The sequence below is a fragment of the Brachycentrus maculatus genome, unplaced genomic scaffold, assembly GCF_059751285.1.
Source record: "Brachycentrus maculatus isolate JH-2025_06_01 unplaced genomic scaffold, ASM5975128v1 h1tg000553l, whole genome shotgun sequence".
Taxonomy (NCBI): domain Eukaryota; kingdom Metazoa; phylum Arthropoda; class Insecta; order Trichoptera; family Brachycentridae; genus Brachycentrus; species Brachycentrus maculatus.
The window spans coordinates 464,076-481,168 of NW_028281296.1; the positions used below are offsets into that span (position 1 = coordinate 464,076).

The following is a 17,093-nucleotide window of genomic DNA, read 5'->3' on the forward strand; positions in this document are numbered from 1 at the left end:
TTTATATTTCAGTTAACTTGCCAAATGTCACTATTATAATTGAAGGCAACATATCTAAATATACGATATTAAAAACTCTTATTCATAAATATAAATATGTGTTCTCCGTGAAAGTCCTGTTTTAATTTAAAAAATACAATGTTTGTGTGTAGCCTTTAAATTTTTTCAAGTTATTTAATTCCAATAGCTATAATAACTATACAATTAATAAGACACGAATAAAATCTCTATTACCGTATAGCGTTACCTTACCAACAGCAAACGGTGAGTTTCAGTGCATTACAGAAAAAAAGGTTTAATTGGTTTTCTTTTCGGGATTTTTTATACAAAAATAAATTGACTTTTAAAGAGTTCAATACTGAATCCTTAAAAAGGTTTTTTAAGGCAAGAAGTAATCTGAATAATGCATTTGCTATACTTTTATGTAGAAGCAGTCTCGCCAAGTTGAAAGTCATGTTCAGTTAACGGAGATTTCCATTCCTCAGTATCAAAATGAAAATTTTACCACGAATGTACTCACATCATCAATAATTCATGTTTGCAATGGTGAAATGTTCAATTTAATTCCAAATATTATTTGTTAATAATTTACATTTGACATCGTGACGATTATGTCACAATATGCAATGTATGTAATATATGCCTCGTGTTAGGATATCCCAACAATCTGAGAAGAAAGAAAACATTTAAATATATGTTGTTTGGGAGGGAGAAAAATTACGTTTTGATATCTATACAAATCAAAAAAAAAAAATATTTGAGATCTATCTAGATGACAAAAAATTTGGAAGTCTGGGTGTGATGGAAGTGATCACTTAACGCATCGCTTACTCCTTTCAACAACTTCATATATCAAAAACTTGATTTTTCAGAACATTGTTTTTGAACAACATTTTGAGTGTGTCCAAATACTTGTTCACAAAATCTGGATTATCTCCAATTACAGGAGTTATTTTCATATTATTTTTTGACATCTCATCAAAGATGAAGAAGAATATGGAAGTCTGGGCATTTACGGGGCTTACGACCGTCATAGGCTGGTTTGAGTGATCACTTTACACACGTGTAACATTCACCAATTCTACCCATTATTGACAACCACACTACTCAAATTCTTGGAAGTTCTATATATATGAACCAATTTAGAAACCTTGTTCATGAATCACTAAAACTTCACTAGAGACATCTATTGGTGAGATGTTCTTTACATCTCACCAATAGATGTCTCTAGTGAAGTTTTAGTGATTCATGAACAAGGTTTCTAAATTGGTTCATATATATAGAACTTCCAAGAATTTGAGTAGTGTGGTTGTCAATAATGGGTAGAATTGGTGAATGTTACACGTGTGTAAAGTGATCACTCAAACCAGCCTATGACGGTCGTAAGCCCCGTAAATGCCCAGACTTCCATATTCTTCTTCATCTTTGATGAGATGTCAAAAAATAATTGTTTTTGAAGTTTAAGAATATAATAAAATGTATTAAAAATTAATATGAAGCTACTTGTTGAACTTTTTACTATGCAAAAAATCTTGGTAAAACTTGAAAGTTTTTTCTCCATTTGAAAAATATTTAGTTTATTCAAAAGATAATTAAACTATACAATTTCTTTATAATGCAAAAATAACACTTTCCGCCCTATACTTATCGGGTAAATATTAAGTTAAAAATATGCCGCTTTTGATGGGATATAGTACATTTTCTGGGCATTCCGAAAACACGCACAACTGAAGGCGACGTTGTTGAAAGGAGTGAGCGACATGTGCAACATGATTGACAACCACTTTACCCAAATTTTCTGTATATGTTTATCAATGTCGTGACACAGTACAAATGACTTAAATTTTTTCACATTATTTTGGCCGAGAAATAATAGTTTATAACGAAAATTTTTTCATGATTAGTTCAACAAATAATAAACGTTTCTTGATTATCTATGTACGTTGTTTTAAAAATAATTTTATTTTTATTCTTTATATTTAAAGACTTTACATTGTGGTAAGTCATTTTAACTTTTTTTATTTTTTAATAAAAAGGTTAGTTTTATAAGTTTATATCCATCCACTGAGATTTTTATGTCCACCAGTTTCGAGATGTCCCGTCTCTTCGTCAGGAAAATCACTACCACAGCATGCAAATAATTTTCATTTTTCATTTAATTTTTACAAATTGATGAATTAATAGAATTGATGAAGTCTTATCTCAATGCATACATCCGATTAGTATCTGTTTACAACTCGATTTTTATCTAACGTAATTCGTTTTTGCCGTAGGATATATGGAAACGAACGCGCAGGTATATACGTGGTGCTCTATTTCACTTAATATATCTTGAAACCTAATTTCGCAGAGTTTCCTTTAGTAAATGGATATGTGCATCGAGGGTTGTTTAAGCAAACATAGCCTAAACATGATGCAATGACCTTTCAAGATCTCAGGTCAAGTGGGGCAGTGCACATGTACCTTTGTTGGCATGCTTTGAACACACGTTAGTTTTAAACATATTTTAAATTTGTGAATTTAACAGCTGCATTATACAAACGAATTGATGAAATAGGCACCAATGTGTATCAACACTGGTGGCAGCCACTCGACTGATATCATCTTTTCCACGTAACAGAAAAAAAATTAAAAAGTAAAAATAAAGATTTTTATTACTCTTATTTTTTTAAGTAAATTTGGAACAAAAGTTACATAAAAACATAATTGGATTATTAATTTTGTACCACGTTTGTTAACTGCAGCGGTCAAGTTCACAAATGTCAAATATGATTTGCAAAATTTATGATATTTTCTGATAGGGTTAATAATTTTGCACCACCCTGAATAACATGACAAAATTGCATTTCATCTGCAGGGCGTTTACTTAAATAAAAAGACATGTGCCTCTGTAGGTACTTGCCGGCACGTTAACCGGATACCTTAATCCTTTTCTTCAGGAACAAAGGTAGTAGGAGACATTTTCGTTAACGTGCGTTTTCTTTTGCGAATGATTCGGGAATTTCGCACGACACAATTAAGGGATTTTTGTTAATCGTTGAAGATATTATCTAATTGTTGTTGATTGTAGTGATTGGTGAGTGGTTTAATACTAATAAAACTAAAATTTTTGGACAAAAAAACAAAAGCAAAAATGAACAAACCACTAGGTAAATGTATTTTGTATATTAAAAGCATTGTTTACGTTTTGGTATGGTAATATAACACTCTCCTTATCATTCATCGTTCACTTTGTGTAATAACACTTTAATAAACACTAATTAGTTACTACCAGTTTCAGAATAATCATTCCATCATTAAGTCATTAAAATGGAAATTTTACGGCCTGACATTTGTGAAAATATATTGTTTTATCTTTTAAAAAATTTTGTTTTTGTTTTTGCATAAATGTCAGACCGTAACAATTTTATTTTTATGACCTGATGATGAAACGATTATTCCAAAACCGGTAGTCACAATATGTGTTTATCAAAGTGGTATTACACAAAGCAAAAGAGAGTGTTACAACGTAAATGCTTTGAATATCAAGAATATTTTGTGAGTATTGGTGTAAATGTTCAAAATCTACATCTTGACAAACAAAATAATTTTATTGGAGGAAATCTGTAAAAAAAAGCTTCCGATTGAAAGAATCTATCTTACAAAAGGATTACTCTACGAAAAAATTATTCTTAAAACCCCAAAAAAGTAAACATATCATTTATCAAAGCCAGAGTATTTATAAATATTTTTTCAAACGGATTTTTTCACTTTTTCTTGGGATTTAAAAGAAAATAATACTTTGTGTATCTAAAAGATACGTTTTAGTTTACGGATAAGGGTAGTATTTCCTTAAATAAATATCATTTTGAATATAAGTTATGATAAATATTCACGATTATACGGTTGACTTGAAAACCGATTTGAAAACTACCTTTATAAACAAAAACATGTTTACATACGTCGGCTTAACCTGTAAAGTATTTTACCATCTCTGGGATAACTGTCCAAAGGAAAATAAAATCAATACGATATAGTCATGATTTGTAAATCTATTTTACGTATAACATGTTGAGTGTGTCCAAATACTTGTTCACAAATCTGGATTATCTCCAATTATTGGAGTTGTTTTTCATATTATTGTTCTGACATCTCATCAAAGATAAAAAAATTTAATCCAGTATTTAGACCTCATATACTATTTAAAAAGTTTCCGCTAAATAAAAAGCTTCTTTTTATCTCACCAATAGATGTCTCTAGTGAAGTTCTAGTGATTCAAGAACGATGTTTCAAAATTGGTTCATATGTATAGAACTAACAAGAATTTGAGAAGTGCGGTTGTCAATAATGGTAGAATTGGTGAAAGTTACACATGTGTAAAGTGATCACTTAAACCAGCCTATGACGGCCGTCAGCCCCGTAAATGCCCAGACTTCCATATTTTTGAAATGTCAAAAAATAATATGAAAATGACTCCTGTAATTGGAGATAATCCAGATTTTGTGAACAATTATTTGGACACACTCAAAATGTTGTAAATTATTTTTTGTGGTTATTATATGAAATCCTGGCAGTCAACGTGTTAAATATATTATTGTGCATTTTCGAAGCCGATACATATTTTTTTTCTGAAAGAATTCATGTTTCGAAATTAAAGTTTGTTTCGAATCAATCTTGTGCAAGTAGATTATCAAATGTAAAATGTTTTTTGATTTAAAAAAAATCTGAATAAATATTTCTTTTACACAAATATGCACGATTGCATGACTACAAGTTTGCACGTTATTAGGTATCGACATACTGTCAATTATATATTTTGATTCAATGAAGGGATATCTACTAGTTTTCCCGAAGATACTATTCCACTTTAGTTACCCTATTCCGACATTGCCCGCTCTTTCGCTACAATTATAGCCTCGACTGAGTTGATTAGAAGCTGCCGTTAGAATTGAAGTTATACGGTTCTATAATTTCCAACCATTTGCAAGTTTAACTAATTTGAAGCTCTATCGTGAAGCATGCAATAGAGATTTAGCGATTTTAACATACTTTTTTTTATAAAACACAAGCAAAACCGGCATGTAGAAAAATTACATGAAAAATCTCTGTTTTGCTAAAATTAGGAAACGAATGTTGCAAAACTTTTAAATGGACCATCGTATTGTAGAGTTTTGGAATATTTTTTTAAAAATATTTTTTAATAACTTCAGTTAGTTTATAATACATATTCTTATATTTAAGTAACGTTTTTTATACTGCAAGGATAATAAAAAAAACAATTGCGATATCTTGGATCCCTAAACGTAATCAATCTATGTATTATGTTTTTATCCAACATAATTAAAACCTTGTTTGTGCCTATAATATACATATAATAATAATTATAATAATAACTCTTTATTCCAGCTTGACTAAGTGGTGGGTGCAATACTTAGTCAGCCATATATGTTTTACAACATTTTTTTTACAATGAAATTAAAAATAATAAACAATTAAGAAAGTGAAAGGAAAAAACAAATTTTTATAATAATAATAATAAATTTGGATGTAGATGAACATTAGCTCGCTGACAAACGCAGCACTGTGCTCCAGTGCCGCCACATGTCCAGCCCCCATCTTTGCTCCACAAGCCAATTTATGATGAGGTTGGAGCTCTTCATCAGCCTCTCCCGGAAGCCTGCCACTCATATACACTCACACACACACACGCATATATATATATATATATATATATATATATATATATATATATATATATATATATATATATATATATATATATATAATATATATATATATATATATATATATATATATATATATATATATATATATATATATATATATATATATATAAATATATATAAATATATATATATATATATATATATATATATATATATATATATATATATATATATATATATATATATATATATATATATATATATATATATATATATATATATATATATATATATATATATATATATATATATACATATATATATATATATTTATATATATATATATATATATATATATATATATATATATATATATATATATATATATATACACACATATATATATATATATATATATATATATATATATATATATATATATATATATATATATATATATATATATATATATATATTTACATATATATATATATATATATATATATATATATATATATATATATATATATATATATATATATATATATATATATATATATATATATATATATAAATATGTATATTTGGGTGAGAGGGTCCGTTTAATTCTTACCCTAAGAACTGTTTACGGCTGGTCCGAGAATCAAACATTTTTTGGTGTGAAAGCTTTTACTCTCGTGTCGACTCATAGAGCCTACTACTGTTGGTCCAAAAGCCTTATCTTTGTTAGTTTGGAAAACTTTCCTCTAATTTGCTCTAAGACGCACAACTTATCTCAAGTTTTCTAGAACTCTTTTTTTTCAGACTGTTTCTTTATATAAAACAATACTTCAAATCACGGTCGAAGTCATACAAGCCATGCATGTGTATGTATATTATAAACATGTGTATAAAATAATAGAAAGCCATTTTGCCATCCAATTTAAATTCGATTAACATAGTTAAACTTGATATTGCTGCTTGCGGGCTCTATGATATATGTAGTATATGTACATAGATATTCTAGTTTGAAATGAAAATGTTTTGTTTTTGGTGTACTGATATATTCCTCATATTTGTAATGAAATAATGATTTCTTAATTTATAATATATTGAATTAAAGCAAAAATAATAAGATTGTGTTCAAACATCTCTTAGTATGCTAGATAATGCAAAAAAATCTCACAAATATTGATGAAGGATTACTAATTTAAACGAAATAAATCGCAAACAAAGCTTTATTCCAAAATACTGAATATTTGTAATATTTAAAATAGTGAATGTTTTACGTTGTAAAAGTTGATAACTCGAACCAGTCAAACATGGATCGTAAGAGCACTTGGGCACTAAACGGAATTTTACTGTCCGGCGGTCCGGTTAGCTTATTTAGATTGGCTTGTGCACTTGTCTGTCTTCTTCCGGATCTGTGCGCTGGATCGGTGCGCGATCACGGTGCACATGAACGCGATTACGCTAAACTGTCGAAGTCGTTTTTATTTGAAAAAACCGGACTGTCTGACAGTGAAATTTCGGTTAGTGCACAAGCGCCCTAAGCCTTGTAAATACCGAATCTCATAGACTCATTATTTTACGTAAAGATATCAATAAAAAACTTGTTTTTACAAATGGCATATTTCTAAAACTATTCTATTTATCGTTTCGGAATTCTCTTTGTGGTAAGACAAGATTGAAAGGTAAATTAAAAACACTTGTTATTTACCTCTCGAATTTTATAATTATTTTTAACGACTTGTTTCGGAAGCCACAGATGCTTCCGTTTACGGGTTTGACTTACGCCCCCTCCCCCTAATTACAGTACAGATAATTATTTATCCTTATTTGTGCTTAAGTTTAAATACAAACCCGTAGATGGAAGCATCTGTAGCTTCCGAAACTAGTCGTTAAAATTAAATATAAAAATAAAGTGGTAAAAGGTATTTCCCAAAAACATGTGTTTTCATATACAATTTATAAAACTTTATGAAAAGTGACACAGTTTGGAGAAGCATATTATCAAAATTGACCCTTTTTCAAGTAAAAATATTTTAAAATTAGTAGTACCTACATGAGCATTTGAAATAATTAATTTACAAATATAAAAATATGTTGAAAGGGCAGAAATTTTCATAGGGGTGAAAAGTCATTAAACTTTAAATTGACGATTATAAAAACCCGTTTCTTTGTCGAGTAAACAATATCAATTTATAAAAAAACATATTATGTTTGATAGTGGTTAACAAAATGTCGACGAACTCTTTTTTTTCCGTAATTTATTTTTTTCAAAATACATGGACTCAATCATATTTATTTTTCGACATGAAAAAAGATCAAATTTCCAACAGATAATGAGGCTGTCATTTCAGCGTAGAGATAAACATCAACCATCTACCCCAGAGAAATATATACGTAAGTACGTAGGTTTATTGCAGATTTTATTTCATCGTCAATTTCGTACAGTTATTTTACATATACTTCTCGAATTGGTTATTTGGAAGTTTTTAAAGTTTTAGCACCGTGACTTAGTTATTAAAAGTTAATAGTACAATGTTTTCATTAAAAAAAAAAACAAAAAAATGAAATATAACAACATTACCGTTATGTATTTTTTAACGATCAATATACACACCATTAAAAATAAAAGTGTAAATATTCGTTTCATCAAAACCTTAAGTCTTAAAAGTGATACAACGATTGCTTTAAAATTTTGATCTGCGATAGGAAATAACATATTTCATTTGAAAAACATATTTTGACTGGAACGACAGAGAAAACTGTTGAACGTAATAGTATCGCAATATTATTGACAATGAAAATTTTTAACACTGAAATTTTTTTTTGTTTTTGATTTCACTGTTATTTCGTGGATTTTTAATATTTTTATAGCTGAACAAGCGTTGTGAAATAAAACACATAATTTTAATTATTTTCCATTAAACCATACTGAGCCACAGCATGAAGGCAAGGTGATCAGTCCCGACCTTGAGAAACTAGTCCAGGGTAAGACGAAAACATAAAATTTACAACATCATAATTTGATAATCCGAGTTCTCTAGCGATCGAACCCAAGACCTCCAGCGCAGTAGCCAAATGCACTTAAAAGAAGAGTTAAAATCATTAGTACCCCTTTATTTTACATGTATGATGCGCCTTAGTTGCATGTTTGATAAGTTCATGATAAGGGTCATGCATTTGTTGGCATAATTATTCAAACGTCCAGTTCAGTAATGATACATTTAAAAAATGCGGCCTTTTATTGATGATTATACAATGTTTTAAAATGTGGAATGTGTACGCTTCATTCAAAATGTAGAAGAAGTCAATATTGAAAGACACACGTCAAACTTAGGAAGATATACTGAAATATCTAAAGCAAAAGGTGATGACAATACAAGTTATTCAAAACTTGTCCATTATTCACAAAAATGCTTTAAAATAAGTATTAAAAATTAGTCGTTTGAACGTTCTCATTAATATCCGCTTTAAAGAAATACGTATTTATTGATTGCAAAAGTCATAGATTAGTATACATGAAGTTGATTATCTGCATTGCCAGACTGAACGACTGTTGCATCACCTGGCGGAATCCCATACTTACTCTGAGGCATATCAAAAACGGTGTTTGAAAGTGATACGGAATGCATCGAATCATGTAACACAACATATTTTAAGAAATAGTGGTATTTACTAAGTAAAACTTAAGTTAAAAATATTAATAACCCTTCCACTCACTTCCAATCAATCACTTCCGTAAGCTATCTTGCTTGATAATCACATTTATTGATACACGTAAATAGTATCGGTTACGTGTACAATAGTTACGTGTACATTAGTGGTCGTAATTAAACCAACTCACACCAGTAACCTAAACTGATGAAACAGTGAATTTGATTTTTATAACACTCAAAAATCAAGAATTTTGTACATATGCTGTTACAGAACTGAACGATTGAAATATAAGTAGGTAAATATCAGCATAACGCTATGTTTTATTTGTGATCAATATAAACATGAAGATAATTAAATAATAACCGTTATATGAAATGTCACGTAATGAAAATATTATTGGAAAATAATGCATTCTAGACGTACTATAGTTTAATTAGTTTCAATGGATTGCCGATGGAGTCAACATATTTTGTGCTATCAGATGAAAAATAAAATACAAAGTTGTGCTTTTGTTACGTATTCATTAAAAAAACTGTATTTAAATACTAACGAATTGGAAAGAGATGAAAAAAAAAAGTTTTTTAAGAATCAATTAAAAACAAGTTTTATTGAAAATATACTATGAAGTTTTTTGCGTATGTAATGTGTTCGTCAATATTTGTTCTTGGAGGTAACTCGTATGAACTTAAACCACAGTTAAATCCCAAAGGTCCAACGGTGACTCATTACGCAGTTAAGTGTTTAATGTCCATCGTTAAAGATTATTTTTCGAGAAAACCGGGATACATGATCATCACGAAGTCATTTAATATGACTCCACCAGGAGCAGACATCGAGAGGCTATTTATGTTCGAAGTTCAAGATATAATTAAGTGGTCAGTAATGGTTGCAGCAAGGCCCGGAAGTACCGAGGACGTGGCATTTGCTGATAAAGCTAATTATTATGTTATAATTGTAGATAATTTCGAGAGGTTTGAGAGAAAAGTTACTCACATCACACGGTTAGCTTCCTGGAATCCGAAGGCTTCTGTTATCGTTTTATGTTCAAAACTGTTTTACAGCCAAAAAGCTCTCGTAAGCTTTTCAGAGAAGATACTTACGCATCTGTGGGATAAATACATTTTATACGCTGTTGTTCTTTTACGAGATGGAAAAGATCAAACAAAGTTTAAAGTTTTCTCTTGGAATCCGTATGATCCACCGCGAAGGTGTGGTAGATTTTCCGATATCACCGAAGGCCACGCTGAAATGTACGATGTATGTACTGAGGGCAATTTAGAACACCGAAAGAATTTATTTGACGATAAACTACCTACTGACTTAAAGGGTTGTTTGTTCAAGACATTATCAATAATAATGCCACCCTTTATCAACCCTCCTGATATGCAGAATCCAGGAATTGAGCAAGTTTTATTAGAGACAATAGGAGAAACATTCAATTTTCGGATTGATCACAACTTTACGAGAGCATCGCGTGGAGTGAGGTATGAAAATAATAGTTGGGATGGCTTGATGTATAGACTATTGCAGAAAGAAGCAGATATTGTCATCGGAGGAATATATCCAGATAATGAGGTTCACAATGATTTCGATGCCAGCATAAGTTACTTGCAGGATTCGTACACCTGGGTAGTTCCGAGAGCAAAAGAGTTACCGAAATGGAGATCCTTAATGATTATCTTCGAAATGAACATGTGGTTATCTGTGATTGCAGTGTACATAATTTGTGTACTAATTTGGTTTATATTAGGTAATCTCAGCAAAGACTCGTACTATCAACAATCTTTGATTCACTGCTCAATAAACATACTATACATGAATTTAGGAGGCTCAGCATACAGCCGACCTACTTACCAAACGTTAAGAATATTTTTCGTTTTTTTCTCTTTGTATTCGGTCATATTAATAACAGCGTACCAGACGAAACTAATCACCGTCTTAACCGAACCGAGCTATGAAACCCAACTAGACAGCGTTGGAAAATTGTTAGAAAGCGGATTGAAGATTGGTGGAAGCAGTGAGCTAAAAGATTTATTCGAAGATAACAATGAGACACTCGATATCATGATAGAAGAAAGGTACATCTCCACAGATGACATGGAAAGCGCTTTGCACAAGATAATTAAAAACGAAGATTTCTCTTTGCTAGCTAGTAGACTCCATTTAAAAGATGTGACAGCGACGCAGAGCGATTACAATGACGAAAATGGGGATCCAGCATATTACGTGTTCACGCAAAATGTGTTTTCTATACCCCTGGAATTTGTGACATTGAAAGGGTTTCCTTTCATCGAGAAGATAAACAGACAAATAGAATTGATAAAGTCTAATGGTTTGCTCGATAAATGGGTGCGCGATTCTGACGTGGCGTTTAAAATAAAAACGGCAAATGTGCAGCGCAATTCTAATTCTATGGACGTCCTGGATGAAAATCATGATATTCCCTTATCCCGCGAACACCTGCAGGGTGGATTTTTAATATTAAGAATAGGTTTATCCACAGGTACTGTTGTGTTTTGCCTCGAGCTGGTTTCAAATACGCGTGTATATTTTAGAGCCAAGGAAGGCATAATGCGTACCTTCTGTTTATTTAAATTCGGCAAGAAATTGAAAATACGTGTTCGAAGAAATTGATATTTTTTAGCGAGAGATAATATTTGGTCGCACGAGGAATTCCGAATCCACTTAAATTAATAAACATGTTTATTTAATGTACGTTTGAAACATTTATTTATACAAACAGTAAAACCTCGATAAAGCCTTCCTCTATTTAACGAACTTCGGTATATAAAGGACAAAAAATCCATCCAAATGTAAAAAAAAATAAAAAAATAAAAAATGTCATGTTAAAATTATATATGCATAAATTCAAGTGTCACCGCATGTATTTTTTTTTTGGAAAAAGCAAGAAAATATCCTTTTATTTATAAATTATTTAAGCTTATAATTTGACGACTTTATTTATGTTTGTGTTCGATTTTGTTTATTTGTAACTAACTCCAGCGTACGTTTATTATAAAAATATTTTAAACATATTTCTTTATAACGGACATTCGGTTTTAACGAACAACTCCCCCCCTCCCCCCCTTCCCCAAGTAGTTCGTTGTATAAAGGTTTTACTGTAATTTAATTTTGTCCTAAGTATAAAGAATTTCTTCTATACATAACAAGTGCTGATGATTTATAAATAAAATAGAATATATTTAATGAATTGGTCGTTAAATCAACTCAAATTTGTAATTATTCCATCATATATAACATACTAAATACGATCATTATCCGCCAGCGACGAAATTTTCAGCACATAATTACTTTAAAGCATCCTAATATCAGAATACAAGCCGTTATCCTCTGTCGTAAATTAGAATGTTAACAATTATGTAAACCATTTTGTGACATTAGTAGGGTGGGTACATGATATTACATCGATGCTTTGCAGGAAGGTCTTTATAACATATGAAATTTAATTATTTTTTTATTACATCATTTTTTTGACATCTCATCAAAGATGGAGAAGAATATGGAAATCAGAGGATTTACAGGGCTTACGACCTGGTGTAAGTGATCACTTTACACACGTGTAATATTCACCAATTCTACCTACGATTGACAACCACACTATTCAAATTCTTGAAGCTTCTAGATATACTGATTAAACTCGATACAGAGTTCTTGAACTTGACTACATGAAAGACATCTATGGTGCGACGAGCCAAGCTTTTAATTTAGCAAAAACTCATAAAATTGTAATCTCAAATGTTTGTATTTTATTTATTGAATTCGAAAGTAATTGAATAAAACAACGATTAAAATTAAGTTTATTCATAAAATATATATTTTGTAATTATCTTACGTTTGTAATAATCTTATATTAGTGTAGATTTAAAGAAATGAACTAACAATTCTAAAAAAAACATGGTTTTGTTCCAAATCACTTTTATTTATGCTTATTATCTAAAACTCACTAACTAACTATCACGCCGTTTCCCTGCAGAGGTAGATAGAGAAAACATAACGCAACACCAACCGCAAACAATCTTCACCTCTTCCGCATTAATGCATCTCGTCATACGAACCCGCCGATTATTGACTTTAATCGACTCCTGACCGGCCACCTTCAAGTATTTGACATTCCTGATAATACCAAGTTTTATTTTGTCTTCCTCTGCATCGGACCGAAGTTGGAAGGATACAAGGGAACTGGCAGTCGACAAAAAAGAGCCTGGAGGTAATTTGTGGATTTTAATGCTCAATGCGAGTGTTTTTGCCTAGAATTTTCACTCATGAATTACATGTAATTATAGTAACTTTAAACATAAAGAGTAAATCCACTAGGCATAGGCTATGAAACTTAAAAAATTGAAGCCTGAGTAGGGTCATGATACACGGTGTTGCATAAGCCGTAGCTAGATCTCAGAGTCACTTGGACGTTTAGGTAATTGAAAAAAAATGAAATGTAAAATAGTAGTAATAATTATGGAATATAAGTAATTTCTAAAAGTATTTATCTAACACATCGTTACGTTAGTTTTAATTTGTACCAGAAGATGAAAACAATTGTCGTTTTCGAAACTAGTCGTAAATAAAAATAAAACTCGATTCAGTGGATTATTGAAGTGTTTAATTTTAATAAAATAATCATGTCATTCCACAAAGTTAATGCCGAATCAATAAATAATATGAATGTATTTATTAATTTTGTATTAGTGGAAGTCAAATACCTCAAAATATTATTACTTTAACGTCAGGATTAACTACTGTTCAAAGAGGAGATAAGTCGTAAATATTCACTTTGGTATCAATAAACTCACAATTCGGTTCGGCGTGTAATGAAAGGAAAAGATCTATTATTCATTCGACAAGATTCTAAAAGCTCGAGATATTTTCTTATTAATCGACCTCAGACGGCTTATCCTCCCCGATACTAACACTGAGAATAAAATCGGAGAGCTGAAACCTTTTTAATGATATATGCTTGAATTGTCTTATACAAGTATACCTTAGTGGATATATGAACGTGTAATCCTTGTACGCTATAAGCTAGATAAAAAATACAACTCTAACATTAAAAAAAATTCATTTCACATGAATATTATGTGAGAGATTTGCTTTTTTCATTTATTCTTGAATCAGAACATAAAATAAAATCCTGTCTGTCAATTTTTTCTATCATGAATTCTGGTATTTACTTGACTTAGAAATTATTGATATCTTTTTTACACATATGATATTTATTAGCTAGCTTAAAATGCTCCCCGCCTGTTACCTGTAATGTATAAGTATTTTAAGCCACTATGTTATAAATTGTTTATTCTTGTTTATATATTTAACTTTTGTGTAAAATGTATAGTACCTAAAATAATTGAATAGTAAAACTAATAGACACTACTACATTTTGCCCTAGACCATGGGACTTGTTTCAATGTACCTCAATACGAGATTATAGTAAAATGTACGAAGATAAGAATAAATGACATTAAAAAAAATTTTTTTTTAAAGAACTTTATATAAAATACGACCATAAAACATCGGTAATCATTTAAATTCATGGTATTTATCACTACATGCCTTTACATGTGTTTCCTCGGTGATTCCCCCAGATTGGATGCCCGTCGTAATATTTACGAATGTCCCATAATCTACTGTTAAGCGAATGAAGTGGATGTCTTTAAACAATATAGTAGGTACATACAATAGATTTAGTTTTTTATATCAATCAACATTTGTCACATAATTAATTTATTCGTCTTATTCTTCTTGTAATATTTTCTTAGTAAGACATCACTTATCTTGATATTTTAACATAGACGAAGAAAAACAAAGAAATTTAGGGATTCACGAGGATAATGACCTGTCATAGGCTGGTTTAAGTGATCACTTTGTATACCCATTACATTCATGATATTACCCATGATTGACAACAACACCATTCAAATTTCATAAGTATATTTATGCTTCAAATGAAAAGATTTTACGTGTGCCACTCTTTCGGCGACATCTATGTACAACATTAGTAAGCTTCTATTAGCAATAACATTTTTGAAAAACTTACTTTTTTCGAATACAGATGTCGCAGACGAAGTAGAAGATCTTTCAATTGAAGCACAAATAAAACTTGGCTTAGTCTTCTTATCAATCGTGGGCAGAATGGTCAATGTCACACGTATATTGTGATTACTTAAACCCAGCTTATGCCAGGTTGTAAGCCCTGTCCATGTTAAAATTCCTTTGTCGATATATCAATAAAAAAAATCATTTCTTATTTGAAGTCATTTAATTTTTTTAATTATTTATTTATTTAGTTATTATACCGACCTGAATGATGGAAGTTTAACTTCTGAAACATGTAACGTCTTTAATAAAACTCAAGTGGTAAAAAACAAGTGTTTTCTTTAATCATTGAAGTTATGTAAAACTAGATTCATTACTTTATATTTGTGAGACTGTCCGATCTTTGTAAAAGCGTACCATGGGTTGAGGAAATACAAAAGAAAACTATTTCAGAACCATTTCTGTAACAGCTTAATTAGTTTCGTAAACAGTGAAAAGAGAGCACTCATCCGTTAAGTATAGTGGTAAGAAATGTTGAGCATTGTTCCTTTGATATACGTAAAGTCATAAATTGGGATATATATTTTGTTCGAACGTGATCGGAATTCCCATTTCCCAATTTATCAAATCATTTGTAAGAAAACAATTGTAAGTTTTTTTTATTTCTTAAAAAATGTTAGTATTTTTTACTAAAGTGATTGTAGAATTTTCGTAATGTCGTATTGTTAGTTTGTATTTATGTAATGTAGATAATTTATTATGTTCAATAAATTGATATTTTTTTACTGTAGTTACTGTCTTTCAAATTTACATTTATCTAGGACATTCGAAGAATTCTGAGAAAATATAAATAAGTGATTTTAAAACATTTTGAGTGTGTCCAAATACTTGTTCACAAAATCTGGATTATCTCCAATTACAGGAGTTATTTTCATATTATTTTTTGACATCTCATCAAAGATGAAGAAGAATATGGAAGTCTGGGCATTTACCGATATAAAAAGGTTCCTTGTCTATATCGGATAACCAAAAATAATAATCAAATTTGTAACACAGTATGGCAAAATTTCATACGGTGATATGAGTTTGATCAATATATCTAGAAATTAAAAAAAATGAGTAGTGTGGTTGTCAATCATCGGTAAAATAGTTAACGTTGCACGAGTGCAAAGTGATCATTTAACCAGCCTATGACTGGTTATACGCCCTGTAAATATCCAGATATCCATATTCTTCTTCATCTTTGTTGAGATGTCAAAAATATGTTAAAATAGATTCTATTTCAGATATGGCATTTTTAACAGGGAAAATTATCAACACAAAACATCAGCACGTAATAAAATATATGCAGAGTCGATATGTACTACTTTGTTTGGAATTAGGTCATTGATTTATATTGGAACGCGCAGGAATGAAGATATGAGTAAAATAACCCAGGAGCCTCTCATATTGGAAGTCCTAAAAAGAAGAAGGTTTGGACATGTTCTAAGAATGCCACCTGAGAGAATTAAACCCTCATATCACTGCTTCCAACCTCAAAGATTCCGGTACTTTGAGAGACCGCCCACCGGGACTTTGAGTTACTGGACTGTCCTGAGATTCCCGGAATAGTCCAGCCAAGGAGATGGCACGTGATAGGGTGACCTGGAGAAGATTTGTGATGGCCATATGCTCCACCTAGAGAGTATTGAAAATCAGATGCCTGAAGTTTTGAAAAAACGACGCAGTGAT

The 17,093-nt window shown here is 30.4% G+C and overlaps 2 protein-coding genes across 2 annotated transcripts in view; one reads left to right on the forward strand and one right to left on the reverse strand.

Moving 5' to 3' along the window:
• The window catches only part of LOC148301521 (tachykinin-like peptides receptor 86C), a 123,354-nt gene that overhangs the window by 87,506 nt on the left and 18,755 nt on the right, over positions 1–17,093 (reverse strand). The window lies entirely within an intron of this gene.
• Positions 10,122–16,973, forward strand: LOC148301522 (ionotropic receptor 21a-like). Its single transcript, XM_088273124.1, has 2 exons — positions 10,122–11,851; positions 16,772–16,973. Exons 1-2 carry the CDS (start codon positions 10,122–10,124, stop codon positions 16,971–16,973), a joined length of 1,932 nt encoding a protein of 643 aa, XP_088129250.1.

Excerpts from the sequence above, each read along its gene's own strand:
- LOC148301522 (XM_088273124.1), top strand. The coding sequence starts at position 10,122 with ATGACTCCACCAGGAGCAGACATCGAGAGGCTATTTATGTTCGAAGTT. Across the intron at positions 11,852-16,771 it reads CTCGAGCTGGTTTCAAATAC|GAATGAAGATATGAGTAAAA; the intron begins GCGTGTATATTT and ends TGGAACGCGCAG.